The following is a 22398-nucleotide window of genomic DNA, read 5'->3' on the forward strand; positions in this document are numbered from 1 at the left end:
TTCGATCCGGGTAAATTTAGAAACTCAATCTAGGAATCTTTATCAACCTATTAAAAAGTCAACGTTTTTTTTGGCGGGAACGCGAGGAGTGAAGTTGTGTGATTTGTTTTATTTTGTCTATTTAGTGTTTCTTCAGGTTTAAATGTATAATAACGGTGGTTTATTAACTGTTTAATGTCTGTGAAAGTGCACAAATGTGGGAAAATGAAATTAAGTCGCTGGACATAACATCTCGGGATCTTCCAGAAGGTCCACTGAAAAAAACTCAGCAAATTAGCATCATTTTACTGAAATTATATTTTATCCCATATCATCTCATCTTCTTTCATTTAAATTTCATCCCAGCTGATTAAAGTCTCATATTAATTGTCTTTATTTCATTTCACTCTATATTATCATTTTTTATAAAAATAAAAATATAAATTAAAAGAAGATACGACTTAAAGGTCTTGGTTACCAGGTCATAAAATCCGTAAAAATAAATAAATTAAAAAGTCAACTGTCAAATGTAGAATCCGTGGATGCAAGCAAGCGCTTTGTGATTTTTGTTAAGCGTACTTTTATCTCATAGCAATCGAACCAAATTTCACAGTTCATTTTGTTTCAAGAATCTTTTATTAGTATTAAGTAAGGCACCGTTGATTTAGGCATGAGAAAAATAAAACGTGTAAAAATCTCTTTATATTTGCTTTAAAAAATGGTTAGGAGTGGGTGAGTGTCGATGTTTGTAAACGAACTACTTGAATCATTAACCTGTAAACGTTCTTGAAGCTTATTCAATATGTGCTAGCGTTCGAAAGTTTTCACAATACAATTTTCTTTTAGGAGAGACCGTGATAGGGAAAGGGATCGACGTAGATCTCGAAGTCGTTCTGACACACCGGATCGTAAACGAAGGAGGTCAAGATCAAGAAGTCGTGATCGGGGCTCGAAATCTTCAAAGAGGAAGCGCAGTCGTAGCAGAGATCGTGACTCTAAAAGAGACCGAAGTCGAGAACGGGATCGCAGTAGGGAAAGAGATCGTAGTCGTGAGCGAGATCGGGACAGAAAAAGGTAAACTTTGAGTAATTAATAACCTCAAAATAAAAAGTTAAATATTTTAATTTAAGTCACAAGACTCTTTTGTTAGCGTTAGTACAGTTTATAAAATTATATTTATTCAAATAATACATTTTGTTAAAATGTTTTATTAAAGCTAAATTGAGGCGTGTTGCTAATTTATATAAGTTCATTCAGTGATAAAAGAGATGATAAAAGAAATGGATCTAGTAAATCATCGAGAAAGAAGTCACCGGAAAAGGAAAGGGAGAGATCAAAATCAAAGGAAAAGAGTAGCAAAGCTGATTCTTCTGAATATAACCCGGGCTCTGTTGACAAGGTTTGTTTGTTAAGTTGTTGCTTATTTTCACAATAACACAGTTGAAACAACTGCTGAAATGTTTATTAAAATTGTTGAGTTCTAAGATACAATCTGGATAAAAACTTAATTTGACTGATACCCAGTGGGCTTTGAATAACAGAGAAACATAGGTGGCAATCTGGTATAATAGTGTTGGAAGTGATTAGTGAAGAAATATTTATTGGGCTATAAAAGCTGCAAATTTGTCAATGTATTGGTTTTAATACATAACTTCACACTTAAAGTAAAAACTTGATTTTTTTTATGCTTTCACATCATCTACTTTGCATTTGCTTATGTACAATTTAAGGCTACATATTTATAAATGTATATTGTATTATGTAATAAGGAGAGTCATGCATTGTTGCTAAATAAATGAGACCCAAAAAATCGAAATCATATACAACAGATAGGTACAGCGTAAATAGGAAAATATAAAATATCTGTAAATTGTATGTTTGTACTGTATTGTACTGTATGAATTAGCAAATGTTATAAAGAGACTGATTAGGTAAGAGTTTGAGATGATCCAGAAGCAGCTTGGTATTATATTATATCAACATTCGCCTTTTAACTGAATATTTAGAATTTACGTATCAAAAATACATAATAAGTACAAACATACATGCAATGAAACCTCTTAAACAATGGAGCGTTGCTAATGTTGTAAAGTGATAATCATCATTTGATCTTAGATTGCCCAATAAAACTGTGCTACTAAGATATACTACAAATATGTAGTGCTTGTTGAGACAGGCAAGCATCTGAGTTGTGTTGTTAGAGTCTTTATATAGTTGTTTCACAAGAGCTCAATATCATATGGCACTTGATTGCCTGGTGTTATTAAGCAGCAGAAGCCAAAACTTACTATTCATTTTATTGGATTATTTACGTAGGAAGAAGAGCAAAACCGCTTGGAAGCTGAAATGCAAAAACGTCGTGAACGTATAGAGAGATGGAGGGCTGAACGTAAACGTAAAGAAATTGAATCCGCTAAAAAAGAAGTTCAAAAAGGAAGCATTGTTACTAATATACAAATACCGACATCAAAGAAATGGTCACTTGAAGATGATTCTGGTGATGAAGGTCAGTAAAAAAAACCTAATCTATTCAACATTTACCAAAATTGACGTTTCACATACACTTGAAAAACTTAATTGGCTAATATTGAAAAGTTTTTTTACATGATCTTGCATTCATTCATGTGTGAAGAAAGTCATATTTCTGAATACTTCTATTCAACATGTTTTTTTTTTTGTGTAAAAAGGAACAAATCATATGTTAAAATAATCTAACAGCTTTGCCAGGTGAAGATGCGGAAGGAAAAGAAAAAAACAATATAGGAGAAAAGAAAGAAGAAGAAGATGAAATTGATCCTTTGGATGCATACATGCAAGAAGTGCAACAAGTAAGTTAATAGAGTTATTTTATTTGAAAAAATTGAAGTCGTCAGGAAGACGAAAAAGATACGATGTCTGGTGTACTTGTATTGACCAATGTGACGATGTAGATGTTTAAATCACGCTGGCTATTTTTTGACATATTCGGTTATAACATGTTCACGAATAATGTCCACGATGAAAGAATAGCATTGTGTATTAAAAATGAAACTGGTAATATTTTTTTAAATAAGATATACTGTCATTCATGATTAGATTGGGTCCCAGCATACTCCCAATTTTTGTCACAAGGTTGCATGTTTCATTTAGAGAGATAGGTAAAACAAAACCTTAACTTTGTGATCTCTATAGGAACCACTTAACACCTTTTTTTTTTTTTTTTCCGGGCCGAGGGCCGAACCTCCTACGAGGTCCCCGCGCCTAGGGGGCGCGCGGGGTATGTGAGACTCTACGATCTGCAGGTGTTGAGAGTAGACCGCGGGCCCAAGGAATTTAGGGCCCACCCACTAAACGACTCCCCTGCACTCTTACACCCGGCGTCCGATCTCCGTCCGGGGTCAAAACCCGGTCAGAGTAGGGGGGTTCCCGCGGTCAACACTACAACCAGACACGCGGCGCCACCCCGAGGACGCCCGACCGACGGGTCGTCGAGGCGATAGTCGACGACCAACGACGTCAGTCTCCGCGGTACGGCGGCCCTTCAGGCCGCCCGGGCGATGCCGCTGGTGTTCCGGGATACCCCGCTGGGCCAGAACCAGCCTGCCGGGTCGGAACGCGATACACCGCCGACCGGGTTGCTCTTCCACAGTATGTTCGGCGACGACAGCGACGACGAAAATGCGGACCGCATCGCAGTCCGCAGCCGCCGACGCGTCGTCCCGTCCTCCTGGTGCCAGCGCGCTAGAGTGACGGTAGCGTGCGGCGCAGTCTCAGCCCCCTTAGGTCGCCCCGTGACCATCACCGGGAGGAGACTGCCTCCTCATAGGGGCCGGAGCTGGACAAACGCCCTCCTCCGACCCCCGGCTCGACGGCGGCGGCACGGCGCCGAGAGGGAGGAAGAGTTCTCCCTCTCCCGTTCCGCCGCCTCCTTCTGCGAGATGGTGGACTCGCAGAAGTCGAGCATCGCCTGCCAGTTAACACCTAGAGTGTCATGACTTCAGTTGCACTACAAAAAAATAACTCAGTAAAATTAACTTGTTTATACTATATAATAATATACTGTGTAATTCTTTACTGTTCATTTAAAAAATAATTGGAAGCTAAAATCGTTTTGTTCTGTAGGAAGTGCGTAAAGTCAATCAAATGGACCAAGCCAAAGGAATTATTAGTGTTCCAACAACAGGTGGCACTGGCATTGTAATTCTTACTGGCACTGCCAAAAAAAAGGTCACTGAGCAGAAAAATAAGGGTAAGTTACCGTATATATAAATAGATGAGGACAAAACAGTTAGGTACCTTTTTCGCCTTTGTTAGTCACCCGATTTTCTTTTCATTTTGGTTTTTAGTGTTGCCAATAAAAAAATTAGGAAATACTTGATAAAAGCTAAGAAAAAGTCACATATTAAATTCGAATTTCGATCATTTGGTGAATACTAATGTCTGTATAGTTATTGATAGTCTTATGTTATTTCATAGATTTCAACATATTTTTCTAATGTCTTTAATAACAGTTAAATTTATTAAAGGTAAAGTACAAGATAAATAGTCTCTCATTATAGACCATTAGAGCAGTCTTTAAAAATAACTTTAACATCATTCTTATTATCTGTAACACCAAATTTCGATATTTCATTGGGGTAGCATAAGATTTAAATTACCCCCTTTCACATTTGTGTATTGTAATATTTAAAACAACATTATACAATATCAAATTAATTTATTCACTTATTACGCAGGTGAACTGATAGAACAAAATCAAGATGGCTTGGAGTATTCATCTGAAGAAGAAACAGAAGACATAAAAGATGCCGCTGCTAATCTTGCTTCCAAACAGAGGAAAGACTTGATCAAAGTAGACCATGCTAGTTTAGACTACATGCAATTTAGGAAGTCATTTTACACAGAAGTAAGTCATATTTTTGGATTTGTTACATATGTTGTAGCGTAACATTTTTCTGCTTACATCACCAAGTAAGTCTGCTGTAAATATATTTACCACACAAGGGTTTTTGTACTCTTAGTCGTCCTATACATTTGTTGGCTCCCAACTGTCAAAGTGAAGCATGCTATCCACGCAGTGACAATGTTGAAATATTCTAGACAAATCCTCACAGTTTTGGTGTTATTGCTACCGGTAATAATCTTGATACTGATAGATGCACTCGCGAAGAATTCTATAAGTGGTAAGACATCAGACACAACAGCATTTTCCATAAAAAAATGTTTTAGACGCAATTGTATATCCCAAACCTACGCAAGTCAGCCAAAATTAAATTCTATCACGAGCAATTACACAAAATCATAAAACTTTCTAGGTTCGTATTGTAATACTTTGTAAAATCATTATTCTGCAAGTTGTTTGTGAACGTATTAACATAAGAAAAAAGAAGTTTTGACTCCGACATAGTTTCTACACCAACATCATAGCAGCATCACTTTGTACGAATACCATTTAGATCACGACGACTTCTATTTACTGGGATTCTCTTGAAATCAGTATTAATTTCAACTTTAGGTGAATGAACTAGCAAGAATGACACCAGAGGAAGTAGAAACGTACAGGACTGAGTTGGAAGGTATCCGTGTCAAGGGAAAAGGCTGTCCGAAACCGATCAGGACATGGGCGCATTGCGGTATCAGTAAAAAAGAACTTGACATTCTAAAGAAGTTGAATTTTGAAAAGCCCACCCCGATACAAGCACAAGCGATTCCTGCTATTATGTCTGGAAGGTAAGGGTTGCATTTTTGTTTTTGTCATCTCGTTATTATTCTCATATATTATTCTCATATTGTATTTGTTATTTTAGCTGTTCTACACACACTCATCACTTTTAATTATTATTCTCATAATCCTCTCGCAGGTCTGCTGGAAGAGATTTCTTAAAGAAATAAGCAATGCCTTTGTACATAATTTTCCTATTACTCTGTCTTCCTTTTTGTGTGTACATAAATAAATAAGATAGGACTTAATTGTACATCCCTGTCTGACGATTATTCGAATCCAATTTAAGATTATATTTTTTTGAGTCATCGACGGAATTCACAATGGATATGTAATCTTCGTCAAATGTATTAATATATTTAGTTTAAAATATAATAATATGTAAAATTTATTATGTAATTTGATATAATATGTATATATTTTTGCCTCGTTTGAGTTCGGACGCGGTTTCATGAGCGACAGCGGCCTTTAGTTTGTCATTGAGGGTGGTAAACGTAAATTCCATTCCCAATCACCTCCAAAAAAAATTTTTTGCCTATAACATTGAGCTAAAATTAAAAAATATTACATACAATTAATATTTTCAGAGATCTAATAGGAATTGCGAAGACTGGTTCAGGCAAAACATTAGCGTTCATCCTGCCAATGTTCAGGCACGTCTTGGACCAACCGGCGTTAGAAGATACAGACGGACCAATAGCCCTCATAATGACTCCTACAAGGGAACTCTGCATGCAGATCGGCAAAGATATAAAGAAGTTTGCAAAGTCACTCGGATTACGTGTGGTTTGCGTTTATGGGGGCACCGGGATATCGGAACAGGTTTGTTTTTGTTTTTTATTTGGAAACTTCATTAGAGTTGCTGCTTCATTGTAGTGATTCGAAATTCGATGAAAAGGAAATGTCTCCCTAGAATCAGACAAAATATACCTATACATTTTAAACCTGCAAGAGAATGACATAGAATGTTTTTCAAGGTCTTCTACCAGTTAAATAACTGCACCAATTTTTTTAAAGATAGTTAGCCTTTATTTACTGATATGTTACGTAATAGTCGTAAAAACTGTATGGGTGTAAAGAAACTAGGTTTGAAAAATGCATGCAAAAAAAACATTGCCTCTAATTGAATATGCAATTTCGAAAAGGGCAAATGTCGCATATTTTGTCAAATACGTTTTTTCATATACATGTAGTTTTGAGGCTTACCTACATCCATTTTATAATAATTCCAGTAATTTTTAATTGCTAATTAACACTAAAATTTATCTCAAAAGTTAATATTTTAAATTTTACACTGCTTTAGAAAATAATCAGTTTTTTTCATTTCCTGAACGTTTTACATTTTCAGAGATGTGCCCTTTTCGAAATTGCATATTCAATTAATTTGCTCATTTGGCAGTTTGGTGTTATTCTGGTAACACAGTACTCGAACAAGAAAATTTCAGATAGCCGAACTGAAGCGTGGTGCCGAAATGATAGTGTGCACCCCGGGACGCATGATCGACATGTTGGCCGCCAACTCCGGGCGCGTCACCAACCTGCGCCGCGTCACGTACGTCGTGCTCGACGAGGCCGACAGAATGTTTGACATGGGATTCGAACCACAGGTGCGATCTATTCAGTTATACAAACAAATATATAATAATGTTCGCGCCGACGTTTGTGTCATCCGTATTTCAAAAAACAAACTAATATTCAATAGAGATATTTCATAGATTATAAAATCACTTCGCCATTGCACTCAGGCACGCACGCACGTCGCATAAAATAAAACAATCAATCATAAATTCAGAGTTTAATTTTACATTAATTAAATTCCAAATGTCCATATGAGACAAATAATAATAATAATAAAAAGTAAATAAATATACAGAATTAAAGGAAGAAATTTTAAGAATCTGGAAAATGAACAATGTCTACATTGTACCACTGGTGCTATCCAGTACAGGCGTTATACCTAAACACTCCAATCTTTAAAAATATTAGACATAGCAGAGAACACATACATGACCATGCAAAAAGCCGCAATATTAAACACATGCCGTATAGTCCGTCAATTCATGCAGGAAGACCTAAATATTCTGCAAGTAGAAAATGAAGCTCACTTGGCTTAGGCCCGTGATCTTCATTATACCGAAATATCTTAAGTATTTCGAGAAACACAATACAAAAAAATATATAATAATAATAATAATTTATTTATTTCTCTCTTAAATGTATAGTACACTCACATGTAGTTTAAAAAAAAGTAAAAGACCAACTAACCCACAGACACAGCCCACTGAGTTTCTCGCCGGATCTTCTCAGTGGGTTGCGATTCCGATCCGGTGCTAGGTTGCTGCGAAGCACTGCTCTTGCTAGGGCTAGTTTTAGCAAATTCTCTCAGGCTGAGCCCGTGAACTCCCCTACGTAGCTGGGATAGCCTTATGGCTCCTTGGAATATTATGTCCACTGAAAGTTAAACATATCTCGGAACTATCAAAAAAGGATAATTGAAGAGAGATAGAGAGAGAGAGAGAGCCACTGCATTCGGTCGCAACGTTTTCTTTTGTTGTTGTATTAAACACTAGTTCATAATATATAATGTACATACATCCTTGTTGTAGGTAATGAAAATTATAGACAACATAAGACCCGACAGGCAGACCGTGATGTTCAGCGCAACCTTCCCGAGACAGATGGAGGCTCTCGCTCGTAGGATATTGCAGAAGCCAATCGAAATACAGGTACTACTATATGTACACTAAGTTAATTTCTTTTATTGCTTAGATGGGTGGACGAGCTCCCAGCCCACCTGATGTTAAGTGGTTGTTGGAGCCGATAGACATCCACAACGTAAATGCCGCCACCCACCATGAGATATGAATTCTAAGGTCTCAGTATAGTTACAACGGCTGCCCCACCCTACAAACCGAAACGCATTACTGCTTCACGGCTGAAACCGGCAGGGCGGTGGTACCTACCCGTGCGTAGGTACTCATTGAATCTCATTAAATATTTTATTAAGGATTGTTAAAATATATTTTAAATAAATGCCTACTAAGGTTTCGACTGTATGTATGTATGTATTTTTTACCTGAAAAATTACTAAACGCTCAGGGTTTTTTTTTTGCAAACCCTACTATATTACGGTTTGTATATCGCTCAAGTAATAAAACATTTATTATTGGAAAAGACTGCCCGTTTGAAACCATCGATTTTACTGATTGATTTCGGTACTCTTTTTATATTGAATCTTGGGGATAAAAATATTATTTGTGTAGTTGCTAGTGGTGGAAAGTCTGGTGATCTCGCATGGGTAGGTACCACTACCCAACCTATTTCTGCCACGAAGCAGCAATGCGTTCCGGTTTGAGGAGTGGAATAGCAGTTATACAATTCAATTGAGACATCAACCCCAAAGTCTCAAGGTGGGTTGTGACGTTTGCATTGTTGTGTCTATGGGCTTTGCTAGTCGGAAACACCAGGGGGGCCGGAGATCGTTGTACTATTAAAAGTGAGACCTTAGAATTCATGTCTCAAGGTGGGTGGCGTTATTTTCGTTGTAGAAGTGCATGGTTTCCGGTAACCACTTAACACCAGATGGGCCGTGAGCTCGTCCACCCATCTAAGCAATAAAAATATAGTTCATAAACAAACAAATTATAGAAAAACGTGAATAGATAAACACTAGTATTATATTTAAAACTAGATATGCGATCAACAGTATTAATTTTGGTATTTCAAAAAATACAACCGATTTACCTTCAGCGAAACGATTTGCACCACAGCGCGATTCTCGCCCGCTTGAGACGTGAGGTCCGTTGTCTCAATTTCGTAACTGTTATAAAAACTTTCGTATTGAAAGCTTTGACTGTTTCGTATAAGAAATTTTGGACTGGAGTACTTCGCCAGATCACGGCTTGCCCTAATTACTTGTGAGCACACAAAACTAATAAATTTAGAGTCTTAGATTTTTCCATAAGATATAGCTCCTTCATCTAATTTATTCGTGAATAGGTGTATTTTTTTGAAATCCCTGTCATGGTTGACGTAACATTATTTTTTTCTACACGCCTTAACTGATTAGTATTGCAAAAGGTTGGTGGAAGAAGTGTTGTCTGCAAGGATGTGGAACAGCACGTCGCTATACTAGAGGAAGAAGCTAAATTCTTCAAACTGCTGGAACTCCTCGGACTCTACAGTCAAATGGGAAGCATCATTGTCTTTGTGGACAAACAGGAGAACGCCGACAGTCTGTTAAAAGACCTCATGAAGGCCTCGTATTCTTGCATGAGCTTACACGGAGGTGAGTAAAATGAACCTACATACACAAGACAGTTTTTTTCGATTCAATTCAATTCAATTTTTAATTTTATTCCTTAACTATTCTGGCTGGTAACTTAACTTCATAGGCTGGTAGCCCAAATGGCTATCCCAAGAACGCGTTGACGGGTAGATGAGCTCACGGGCTCAACCTGAGAGAGTTTGCAAACACCAGTCCTAGCAAGAGTAGTGCTTTGCAGAATCTACCACCGGATCCGAATTGCGACCCACTGAGAGGATCCGGCGTGTAATTCAATGGGCTGTGTCTGTGGGTTAGTTCGACGCTACCGATGCTTGAAGAGCCTAAAGGTCCGTTCACACAGACCGGCTCGGAGAGGAGAGCCGATTTTTATCACGTTGGAAACAGAGTTTTGAGTAATTGTAGTAAAGTTTATTTTTGCATGTGCACTTTTTTTGTCATTAAGAATGCTTGAACGCGTTGCGTGTGAAATAATAAGAGGAGCCTGATTGCACGCTCATTCTCTCGCGTAGCCGATCAGCTTCGATTGCGTGCGCGCATTTATTCATTCATCTCTTCCAGCCGGTCTATGTGAAATAGTTGGCGGCTCCGCTCCGGCCAATTCCAAACATATACGATCTGGTCTGTGTGAACGGACTCTAAAAGCGCCGAAAGCAGATCCGGGGGTCCGACAAGACACGTTACGGGCGGCTGCAGCTTTGCGTTGCCGCTTCGCCTGGGTCGTATATGTCATTAGCGGCGGCCATGATAAGAGGGTTATCGTGCCGCGCCGCTTTCTCGAAGTAGCGTTTTGACGCTACCTTAAGATACTTACGTATAGGGTCTACACTTAGATCGTCGTGAAGGTCGACATTACTGACGTACCTCGGTGCTCCGATAGCTACCCTGCAGAATCGGGATCGGAGGACCTGGAGAGAGTTGATGTGGGACTTCAATGTCTTATGAAAGTTATTTGCACGTAATCATCAATAAACTAGTCCGCAATTTTCAAACCATTGCTCTGTCATATTTATTTACTAACTTAATTCGAAGCGAAATACCAGCGAAGATATTTCGGTAGACCTTTACCTGAATGGTACTGAGGCGTTATTGTTTTGTTTTGCAGGTTCCACTGTCTCCGCACAATTGTATTTATACGCCACGCTCATATGAATAATTAGGCGAAACGTCCTAATTGTAATAAGACAATTTGTAATTTCACTGCTGTTGAAACCATCGCTAGATAAATATGATAAAGGATACCTTTTTGATTTCAGTGACAATTACCGGCTGAGGCGATTCAGCGAATTATTAAACATAAAATACTAATGAGTTGTGGAAGCGTATCGTTATAAAACAATTTTACGACAAAAATAACAAACAATAAAACAACAAACTTAATTTATTTGTGTTTTTTTTTACAAACAAATTAAGCTTGGTTTTTATAAGATTAATGACCGCAGCAAAAATGCATTTGTTTTGTGTATTTGGAAGAGGTTTTTTTTTACTGATAGCCTTGAGAGGCTATTTCAGCTTCGCCCTAACATGTAGGTGAGCTCATGGGGCTCAAACCGGAGTGTTGCTAACACTGGCCCTAGCAAGAGCAGTGCTTCGCAGAATCTACAAGAGGATATTGCGATTAGTGATTCACTTTAGAAAATATTATGAAAATAACTTAGGCGCCTCGCGCAGCGTTTGTTATCAGAGACAAATATAAAACATGACTGACTAATACAATAATTGTAATACGCTTACGTATCTGACGAACGAACATTTTCTTTTGTGTGTTTAATGACAAATATATTAATGATGGTCTGTTACAGGGATTGATCAATTCGACAGGGACTCGACGATAGTCGACTTCAAGAACGGCAAGGTCAAGTTGCTGGTAGCGACCAGCGTTGCTGCCCGAGGGCTGGACGTCAAGCAACTTGTTCTGGTGGTCAACTACGACTGCCCCAATCACTATGAAGATTATGTGCATAGGTGAGTTGACTTTATTATTTTTATATATACTAATTAATTGAAATCATAAGTTTGAACATTATTATGGTTCTATTGTCAAAGACTATTATTTTACTTCCGTTAATCACTGATTTCGCCAAGACTACATTATAGAAAAATAATATTAAAGACAAACAATATTAATCTGTTCTCAATTTCACCACAGACTATACAATAACAAAAGTTTAGCAATATACGAAGAGTATGTGTGCGTGTGTCAAATACATGTTAGTCTGTGTTGTTTCTTTAATTCATTTAAAGTATTTTTGAAAGTAATTATCAATTCAATTTAATGTATTTTTTAGGCACAATTAAAAAAAAATTGCATTCTGCACTCCTCTATATTCTCTATAGTGTGGAAAATTTCATACTCCTCCGTCCGCGCAATTTTCGTAAAAAGGGGTTCAGAGTTTTTGCTTCACGTATTAATATATAGATGCATCGTATATGAAAATTTAAACCTAAGTAACCCTTTTAATCTCAATTTTATTGGTATTAATTACGCTAAGAAAAACCTCTGAAATTTTGTATTGGAATTGGAAAGCTCCCGATTCGCCCCAATAATCTACTGTAACTAAAGTGACATTTGATATCAGATGTGGACGCACCGGACGCGCCGGCAACAAAGGGTTTGCCTGGACCTTCCTCACTCCGGAGCAGGGTCGGTACGCGGGCGACGTGCTCAGGGCCTTCGAGCTGGCCGGAGTCAGTCCTCCCGCCGAACTAAAGAACCTGTGGGAGAAGTACAAGGAGGCGCAGGAGAAGGACGGGAAGAAGGTGCACACGGGAGGCGGATTTAGTGGGAAAGGTGATTGTTGTGTGAAGTATTCCAGATGGTCTGTGTGTATACTAGTGTTAAAATTACGGCACAATCGTATTTATAGTAAAAACCAAAACTAGAACTATAACTATAACTTATAGTCAATAATAATTTGCGCAGGAGTTGCCGCCCCTTTCAACATGTCCTCCGCCTGAAGAACAATAGATGAAAGCGTGGCCATCTTGTGTCTTTACCACTTCGACAAATAAGATGCGCCGGCGACATGTTGCAGGGGGCGTGGCTTAACATTCTTTGCACACGGCACTCTGATCACGTGATGTGACGTAAAATCGTATGATTTCGGTGCTGCGTTGAGATGTGCGAGTTGACTTGCTCACTCGCCACATTGTGATTGTTGTATAGACAACTATCGGCAAAAATTGGCAAATAGATGACTGTTTATCCGGACTCTTATGTTTTTTTTTTATTGCTTAGATGGGTGAACGAGCTCACAGCCCACCTGGTGTTTTGTTCAGTGTCAGGTCCAGTGGTTACTGGAGCCCATAGACATCTACGACGTAAATGCGCCACCCACCTTGAGATATGAGTTCTAAGGTGTGGTTTATTTTTGTAATTTTGAAGCAAAGCTGTTGTATTCTTTGTACAAGGAGCACTGCTGCTTGAGATACAGGTTTTATCACCTACTTCAAGCACTGATGCAAATTATGATTGTGTTTTTACTTCTATGTTAACAACAAATAAATAAATAAGGTCTCAGTATAGTTACAACGGCTGCCCCAGCCTTCAAACCGAAACGCATTACTGGTTAATAGGATCCAGGTTTATCTCGGATATTTTCCGGCAGCTATGCGCTAAATGAGGCTTCAACCGATCTAATTGTAAACTGTTAATTTAGGTTTCAAGTTTGACGAATCTGAAGCCCAGGCTGCTTCGGAAAAGAAGAAGTACCAGAAGGCGGCTCTCGGCCTGCAGGACTCCGACGACGAGGACGTGGAGGGAGATCTCGATCAACAAATCGAGACGATGCTCGCTGCGAAGAAGATTGTCAAGGAAATTAAAGTGAGTTGAGGAAATTAAAGAGAGAAAGAAAATTAAATGCCTCTGAATTTCTATTGCTTCGATGGTTGAACGAGCTCACGGCCCACCTGATGTTAAGTGGTTACCGGAGCCCATAGACATCTACAATGTAAATGCCGCCACTCACCTTGAGACATGAGTTGTGAGATCTCACTTTTAACAGTACAACGGCTGCGCTGCCCTTCAAACCGAAACGCATTACTGCTTCACGGCAGAAAGAGGCGGGATGGCGGTACCTACCCGTGTAGACTCACAAGAGGTCCTACCACCAGTAATTACGCAAATTATAATTTTGCGAGTTTGATTTTTATTGCACGATGTTATTCCTTCACCGTGGAAGTCAATCGTGAACATTTGTTGAGTACGTATTTCATTAGAAAAATTGGTACCCGCCTGAGATTCGAACACCGGTGCATCGATAGATACGAATGCACCGGACGGACGTCTTTATCCTTTAGGCCACGACGACTAAAATGTGTGATGTTTTTTTATTGATTAGATGTATGTATTTTATATGCATAATTTAAAAAAATATTAACAATCTGCACTCCTCCTCTATATTCTCTATAAGTGTGGGAAAGGGGAATGCCCATTTCAGGCCCAAAGTGGACAATAGATTAGAGAAAAAATACTTGGTGCATTAATTTTGTCATAAATAAATATGCATTTACTTTCTTCCAAATGAGCGCCACTCCACTTTACAATAAGTAGTTTAAAAAAAGTAACTCGTTTGAAAAACAAGGATTTTAATTTTTGCGGGAAAAATATTGCCAGCATTAAAACCTTTTACGTATTAAGTAAACATTTTAAGTATATAAATAAAACATTTTCAGTATTTGAGAATAAAAATGTTTTATATATATGTTTTATATTATATTAATGAGTTAATAAATCGATTTTAATCGATTATAAGCACATAAAATAACATTGTAAGCATACTTGAGACCTTAGAACTTATATCTCAAGGTGGGTGGCGCATTTACGTTGTAGATGTCTATGGGCTCCAGTAACCACTTAGCACCAGGTAGGCTGTGAGCTCGTCCACCCATCTAAGGAATAAAAAAAAACTTTACTAGTATTGTTATTTAAATATGTACAACTAAAACAAAAAAAAGATTAAGAAAAATAAATCAACTATCGGTTATTTAAAAAAATAATCGATATATGAATTTAAATTAATTATTTTCGTTATACTGACAACACTGAATTTAATCTGACTGACTAACACTTCGCAGTTCGCTTGCTGCTTGTGCTTACGTTCAAAATGGATGTGTTTTGATTTTTCTTCGATTTATTTTACTGGCTCTGTTTCATGGATCTTATCCTCTCTTCAATTACGACTTTGGCTCAGGAGTTAAGGATCACAGCTACATTCGATTATGGATACCGATCAATAACGTTTCATACTACGACTGAAAAACATTGTGTGAATTGTGGTTTTAACCTGACCGAGATTCAAAACCATACATTGGATAAAAATACCTTAGGAACATCTCTCTTATCATAATTAATAAATTAAACATTAAGAAAAGAAAAGTTCTTTAAGTATCTCACAATCCGACACTTATTTATATAGAAAATTAACCTCAAAACTATTTTTTATTTTTATTTAATTTTTATAATAGTGGCGTCAATTTCAATATATTTTTTAGATATCTAATAGATTTAAGAATTTGAGTCAGTCCATTTTTATAGTAATATTTGATGTCCATCTTGGGCCCAGCACACTATGGAGAGTGGGCATTCCCCTTTCATACTCTCCTTCGTCCGCCCAATTTAAAAAAAAAAGAGTATAACATTTTTGCTTCATGTATGAATATATAGATAAATACAAATATAGTTAGTAGGTGAACAATATGTACCATCACTAGTACGCTGAGGCGAAACGTTGCGAATTGAACCTTATAGCTTGTGTAATAAAGTCGTTATTTCTTATACAGCCGGGCGTGGCCGTGTCCGGTCCCGCCGCGGCTGCTGCTAGCGCGACAGACGGCAAGCTAGAGCTGGCCCGGCGGCTCGCGTCCCGCATCAACCTCGCCAAGGGACTCGGCGCAGACCAGAAGGGCGCCACGCAACAAGCCGCCGAGGCGATCCTCAAGGGCGCGCCTTCGCAGACACTCATCACGGTAATATTGTATCTCTTTGTTGAACATCAAAAACGTTCATCTAAATCATCCTTTCCCAAAGTTGCCGGCGCTGCAGGCCTAATAAGGGGCGGTACTCTTCTATATCGTTCCCTCACTACTGAGGATCGCGACCACATGTGACGTTCTTCCACTATGTTCGATCATGGGTGGCATGGACTGCATGGTACATACTACCACTAAATGCTTCTCTTACTAGATCTGACCATCTGGCTGGTGTTCTGCCCACGGCGCTCTGGCCCTCTATTCGACCCGTAATTATGAGCTTCTCTAACTCATGTCCGGGAGACCGCATGATGTGTCCGAACAAGCTCATAACACGTTGCCGGCAGATGGAAGAGAGCCATTTTAGAGAACCGTCATTAATAAAACGAATCTAAACCTTAATTTTCAGTCATTCCGGTTGAATTTCCATTGTATTGTAGTAATTGTTGTCGCTAAAATATATTTGTAATTACAGGCTAAAACAGTGGCGGAACAGTTGGCCGCGAAGTTGAACACGCGACTCAACTACCAGCCGCGAGACGACAACACGAACGAACCGACCGAGGAGGTGTTCCGCAAGTACGAGACCGAGCTGGAGATCAATGACTTCCCGCAGCAGGCCAGGTGGAGGGTCACTAGCAAGGTGAATACAACTTTATTGTTGACAACATAAGGTTCAAACTATTTGAATTGTAAGGTTTGATTCCGTAGAGAATGTTGTGTTTTTTTTCCTATTTGTATCGTACGTTCTGAGGAGTGCTCAGAGGAATTGCGGAGATGCTTTTTAAACCCCGCCTGCCATCCGAGCAAAGTTCAATTTTATTACCAGGAACCTCTGCATCTATCTACAATAGTGCGTTAACAGAAAATATTATTACGCGCTGGGGTTCGGCATAAATAAAAATTCTACCGAAGTATGCATTAAAACTGTATTTATCGCCTAGAACACTTTAAAATTCTCAATTCACTTCTTTCGCTTTGTATCAGGTGATCCGTTCGCTGTTTCGCTTCTAGTAGATCCGATTACTAACTGCTTCGTGCAATCTCTGCAACGATTTTATAGTCGATACGACATCCCTAGAATTATCGAGAACATTCCTCACAACTCGAGTATTTTTGATGTGTGTTTCCGATATCTGACAATAGATGGCGTTGTACGTCTCTAGCGTTCTCTCGAGCGTTCTAGATGTTACTAGATCCTTTGATATTCGTTTCGGCTATAGATGACGCTACTCTTACCGGCGTAATATAGATCTAAATAGATGTACGAAGCTCTTCTTCACGAGGCAGAAGAGTCCTGAGTGATGCTCAACAACGAAGGAATGAGAAAACGACGAAATTTCGAAATAATTTACATAATGGGCACTGACGACTGTACTCGGCACTAAACATTCAAATAGCTTAATTTGCTTAAAATATATCTTGCATCCAACAGACATCGAAACCAATAGAACTGACATTAATTAAAGTTTTTTTTAAAACTAAAGTACAGTTACTGCTTGTCGCAGAACTAACAGTGGGCTTAGGTTTGTAGAATAAAACAGTTGTTACATATATAATTGAAACTTCGATCTCTCGTCTGAAGGCCTGTGTCAGCATTTCTGTGTTAAATCTACAGACTTCAGTAACCATTTAAAATCAAACGGTTCGTTCTGTACAGCCAAGACAAATAAAAAGGTTATTGTCTAGAGTTAATAGTTTAGCTTTGACCCACAAACAAAGGACACCGATACGTCAGTCCAACGAACTTTGTTTTTTTCCAAGATTGTTGATCTCGTCACCTCGGGTCGTGCACTTGATAGTCTGGGTTATAAAATATCAGGACGAGTGCATTGTGAATGCATTAATTCTCAGTATATTCCAAGGTTTTGTTCGTATCGCAAGATGCTCCTGAAACTAGCTCTCATCGGTGCATTGATATTTTTCTGTGTTAAATTATTAAAAAAACAAAAATGTTATCATAAGCACTGTCATTAGTTTCTTAGATCTATGGTAAGTTTGTACGTTTAGGTGTTTTAAACTGTATTCTATTTTAGGTTTTTTTTTCTTCAATATATTGTTTGTTTATATGTCTTATTTAAATTTTTGTTATTTTTTCTGATATATAGCTTAAGTTTAATGTTGTGGTTGGTACCCATCATAGAACAAAAAATTTATTTGACAGATGACTGAATCTCGTTAGCGATAATTTCAAGAAAACTTTGCTAATATATAGAAATTTTCGAATAATAAATAACATTCGTACCGTCGGTCTATCGAAAATTTCATCCGCTCAGCTTCCGTTTATTGCATACTACCAAAATATGTGTTTCTAATTGCGCTTAGGGGACTCAACTATAACGTAGTTTAGATACTTTTTTGACTGGCTAAAAAGCTATCTTAGTTTCAGTAAGGTGATTTTAAAAAAAACACGCAACAATCGACTAAGAAATGTTAAAAAAACAGACGCCAACTCTTCAGTGTTTGACGGTCGAAATAGGTATAAGAATACTGCGTTGGCTGGTAACACAATGCCATCAGTAATTTTATGTTCAGAAGAGATTGGCTGATATCGCCATAGATGCGTTAAGGGAATAATACAGTGTAGCAGAAATAGACACACTATTTAATTATTATATATTTTTTCCTACCTATGCTGATAGCCTTGAGAGGCTATTTCAGCGTGGCCCTAGCGTGTAGGTGAGCTCTCGGGGCTCAAATCGCAAGTGCTGCTAACACTGGCCCTAGCAAGAGCAGTGATTCGCAAAATCTACCACCAGATCGGAAACGCGACCCACTGAGAAGATCCGGCAAGAAACTCAGTGGACCATTTTATTAGTGTCTTTTCCATTCTCTTCTATCACCCGTCATTTCAACCACTCAACACCAGGTGGGCTGTGAGCTCGTCCACCCATCTTAGCAATAAAAATAATAATAAAACTAAAAAAAAACCATGTCTTCTGCGACCCCTTCCCTAGTGTGTCTACGAAATTAATTTTAATATCTTGTTACAGGAGGCGCTAGCTCTTATTAGCGAGTATTCAGAGGCCGGTATAACGGTCCGTGGCACGTACGTCCAGCCGGGCAAGGCGCCGCCCGAGGGCGAACGCAAGCTTTACCTCGCCATAGAGAGCTCGCAAGAGCTGGCCGTCGCCAAAGCCAAATCTGAGATAACGCGGCTCATCAAGGAAGAGCTCCTCAAACTCCAGACCTCGGCCCATCACATGATCAACAAAGCTAGATATAAAGTTTTGTAGTTTATTATGGATTAAATGTTGGACAGATACGGCTTTTTTTTCTTGTTAAAAAAAACTTTTTGATACATTTAATTTTATTGAACAGCAACGGTAGGTATTTCAGTAGATTCTCTAAATTCTCGGCTACTAAAAATTGTACGACACATTTTAAAATTAGAAAAAATCTTCGCGAATACAAACACATTTTATTCAGAGAACATGGAAATATAGCAACCTTAATTCTTGACACCATAAATTATATCAATTTATAAAAATCTGAGGGTCCTTCTGGGAGGAAGTCCATTGGAACCATTGTTTATCGAAAATTCTAAGTGTGTCACAAATTATGAACCTAAACTATTTTACACAGTCCTTTTATCCTTTATACTTGTTTAAATAACTTTCAAACTTATATTTTTCTTTGTGGGACGTCAAATTTTGGAATCTTTACGTGTATTGCGACCAAAAAAGTTTGAGAGTCACTGCTCTAGAGCAATAAAAATGGTGGTGTAACGCCATGGTCAATTAAGAGCCGTTAACCTTTTTCGGTTTTATCGAAAAATCGTTTTGTTTTGTTTTATTTATTTTTGCGTTCCAACTATAATCTGGTTAGTTGATTGTGTACTAAGAAAATATAGTTGTCACGTGCCCAATTAAATAAAGACGCAGTGATTGCTTTGACACGTGCCGGCGAAAAATTAGGTATTTTTGCCGGCACGTGTGCACAGATTTTACATTTCATACGTGACCTATCGAAATAATTATGTAAATGAATTAATAACTAGTAGTGCCCCGGTTGAATTTATTGAAATTATAAGCTTATACTCTACTAAGATTCTATTGTCGAAGACTATTATTCATCTATAATCACAGATTTCGCCAAGACTATAACTATTAAGAAAAGTTTGACAATAAACAAATAGTATGCATGCGTGTGTGTGTCAAAGTACCATGTAAGTAGTGTGTGTAATGTTTTTTTAATTGATTTAATGTAATTTTTATGCAAAAATAATATGAACATTCTACATACTCTATAAGGGTGGGAAATTTCATAATTCTCCGTCCGCGCAATTTTCGTAAAAAGGGGTGCAAAGTTTTTGCTTCACGTATTAATATATATTAATAACTAGCTGACCCAGCAGACTTCGTAGTGCCTCAATTGATAAATAAAAGACCTAAACCTTTGTATAAAATAAACCTAAAACAAACAAAAGGAATCCGTCCGACGGGGGATACATAAAAGGAAAAATAAAATTATTATTTTTATTTAATTCTTTTTTATCTAAACCATTTTCATATTTATCTAAATAGTTCAAAACCAAAATTAGCCAAATCGGTCCAGCCGTTCTCGAGTTTTAGTGAGACTAACGAACAGCAATTCATTTTTATATATAGAGATAGATTAATAATATGCAGATAAAACTACTAGCATCACGAGTTCTGCGTTTGATTCTCGACTAGTGTTAGCGTCTCGATTTTGTATCAGATGGGCTTAAGATACTTATAAAAAGTTAAACTCTCGACATCAGTATGTGGCATTAAAAGAATATTTTTTCATGTTTTCATACATTGACTATCTTAACTATTGTTAATTTCTCTAGAGTCATCAATCGCTATTATGTTTGCTATTGCTAGTCACACTTACAGATATTAATATCTAAATAACTCAATGCGATCACTCAGATAATTCCAGCGGTTTACGGATAACATAATGACGTCATTAAGTCGTGACTGCGTGCGGAATGATCGCGAATGACATTCACGAATTATCATTAATGACCTAATGCTACTAATTTAGTACGAGTTAATCTTATGTAGACCATTAGTTCGGGCACAAAATGAGTAATCACGGTAATGTGTTTATTAACTATTGTTGTTCGCATCTATGTAGAATTTACTACAAAGTAATAAATAATCTATCATTAGTATCTGTGATGAGTCAGTCACAATGTTTGTCTATGTATTAATATTACCCCGCATTGTCCTCGCGTTATTAACGATAAACTTTAATTGGTCCAAAGAAATCGACCACACAAAAACAAAAAATGCAGCTTACCAAATTCCAAACTTACCGAAAATAAATTCATAATAAAATCTAAATTTTTGATTTGTTATTAAGTTTACTATAATGAAAAATCATAATTCGAAATTAAATCAGTTAATTAAATTATACATTTTATATGATTTAAAAGCTTGTCGTGAGATTTACATCTGTAAATTTATTTTATGTTGCTTTTTTTATTATGTTTCTCGATATCAAATTACATAAGTATTATTATATTTAGATGTGGCTTGGGTGTTACCGCCACTTATTTTAGCTTGAAGCTTACTTATGTTTTTATCCTACTCGCAAATCTTACTACTCTCAAATCCTAATCGCTGGTAGCCTAAGGGACTATTCCACTTACAGACTACTACTTACGGAGCGCTAGGTGAGCTCACGGTCTCAATCTGAGAGAATTTCTACCACTGGCCCTAGCAAGAGCAGTGTTTCGCTGAATCTATCACCGGATCGGATTCGCGACCTTCTGATAATAGTCGGATATGTAGTTAGTTAGAAACGGCCACGATAAGAAGGTTATCGTGGGGTGCTGCTTGTTCAAAGAAGCGTTCTGACGCTTTCTTTAAATACTTACGTATCAGTTCTAATTGAAGGTCGTCGTGAAGATCTACATTCCTCACATACCATGGTATTCCAAAGACTATCCTGCAGAAACGTTATTAAATGACCTGGAGAAAGTCAATGTGTGTGCCTTTTTTTTCTCCTACCTATGCTGATAGCCTTGAGAGGCTATTTCAGCTTCGCCCTAAGGTTTGTAGGTGAGCTCACAAGGCTCAAACCGGAGAGTTACTAACACTGACCCTAGCAAGAGCAGTGCTTCGCAGAATCTAACACCGGATCGGAAACGCGACCCACTGAGAAGATCCGGCGAGAAACTCAGTGGGCAATGTGTGTGCCAGTTGCGTGAGCGAACACTACACTTGCATAGATCATGACGGAAGGAATGCCAGTTTTGTATGGTGTTACCTTGTTACAAAGGGACAATTTACTTCGCTTGCAAATCATGGGGTCCAAATATGAACAGTTACTTAATCACAAACCAACCCTGAATGCTTCAACCATCCAACGGTATAACTTAAAACTGAGTATCATAATACAATGCGTGCGTAACGTTTTGGTAATTTTGTCATTGTCCATTGTAAAATGCCTTTTAGTAGAGCTAACACTGGACTGTTGGAGTTTAAAT

General features: G+C 37.9%; 1 protein-coding gene across 2 annotated transcripts; it reads left to right on the plus strand.

Annotated features, from left to right (window-relative positions):
* Nucleotides 1-500: 500 nt before the first annotated feature.
* Nucleotides 501-19200, plus strand: Prp5 (pre-mRNA processing factor 5). Of its 2 annotated transcripts, none has more exons than XM_028175847.2 (18): nucleotides 501-711; nucleotides 826-1053; nucleotides 1237-1378; nucleotides 2296-2485; nucleotides 2698-2807; nucleotides 4081-4207; nucleotides 4695-4864; nucleotides 5474-5688; nucleotides 6268-6502; nucleotides 7126-7287; nucleotides 8287-8406; nucleotides 9761-9968; nucleotides 11768-11930; nucleotides 12545-12756; nucleotides 13625-13788; nucleotides 15747-15932; nucleotides 16411-16578; nucleotides 18929-19200. In XM_028175847.2, the coding sequence occupies exons 1-18, from the start codon at nucleotides 698-700 to the stop codon at nucleotides 19169-19171; spliced, it is 3057 nt and encodes a 1018-aa protein (XP_028031648.2). In that variant the 5' UTR covers nucleotides 501-697; the 3' UTR covers nucleotides 19172-19200. The 2 variants fall into 2 exon arrangements, with proteins under 2 accessions (XP_028031648.2, XP_028031649.2); XM_028175848.2 differs by having other exon boundaries at nucleotides 2707-2807.
* The last annotated feature ends 3198 nt before the right edge of the window (nucleotides 19201-22398 follow it).

The sequence above is a fragment of the Bombyx mandarina genome, chromosome 03 (assembly GCF_030267445.1).
Source record: "Bombyx mandarina strain Sakado chromosome 03, ASM3026744v2".
NCBI classification, from domain to species: Eukaryota; Metazoa; Arthropoda; class Insecta; order Lepidoptera; family Bombycidae; genus Bombyx; species Bombyx mandarina.

What these genes read in the sequence shown, in the direction of transcription:
- Prp5 (XM_028175847.2), top strand. An exon ending in CTTCGCAGACACTCATCACG is followed by an intron (nt 15,933 to 16,410) that starts GTAATATTGTAT and finishes TTGTAATTACAG; the next exon opens with GCTAAAACAGTGGCGGAACA. An exon ending in GGTGGAGGGTCACTAGCAAG is followed by an intron (nt 16,579 to 18,928) that starts GTGAATACAACT and finishes ATCTTGTTACAG; the next exon opens with GAGGCGCTAGCTCTTATTAG.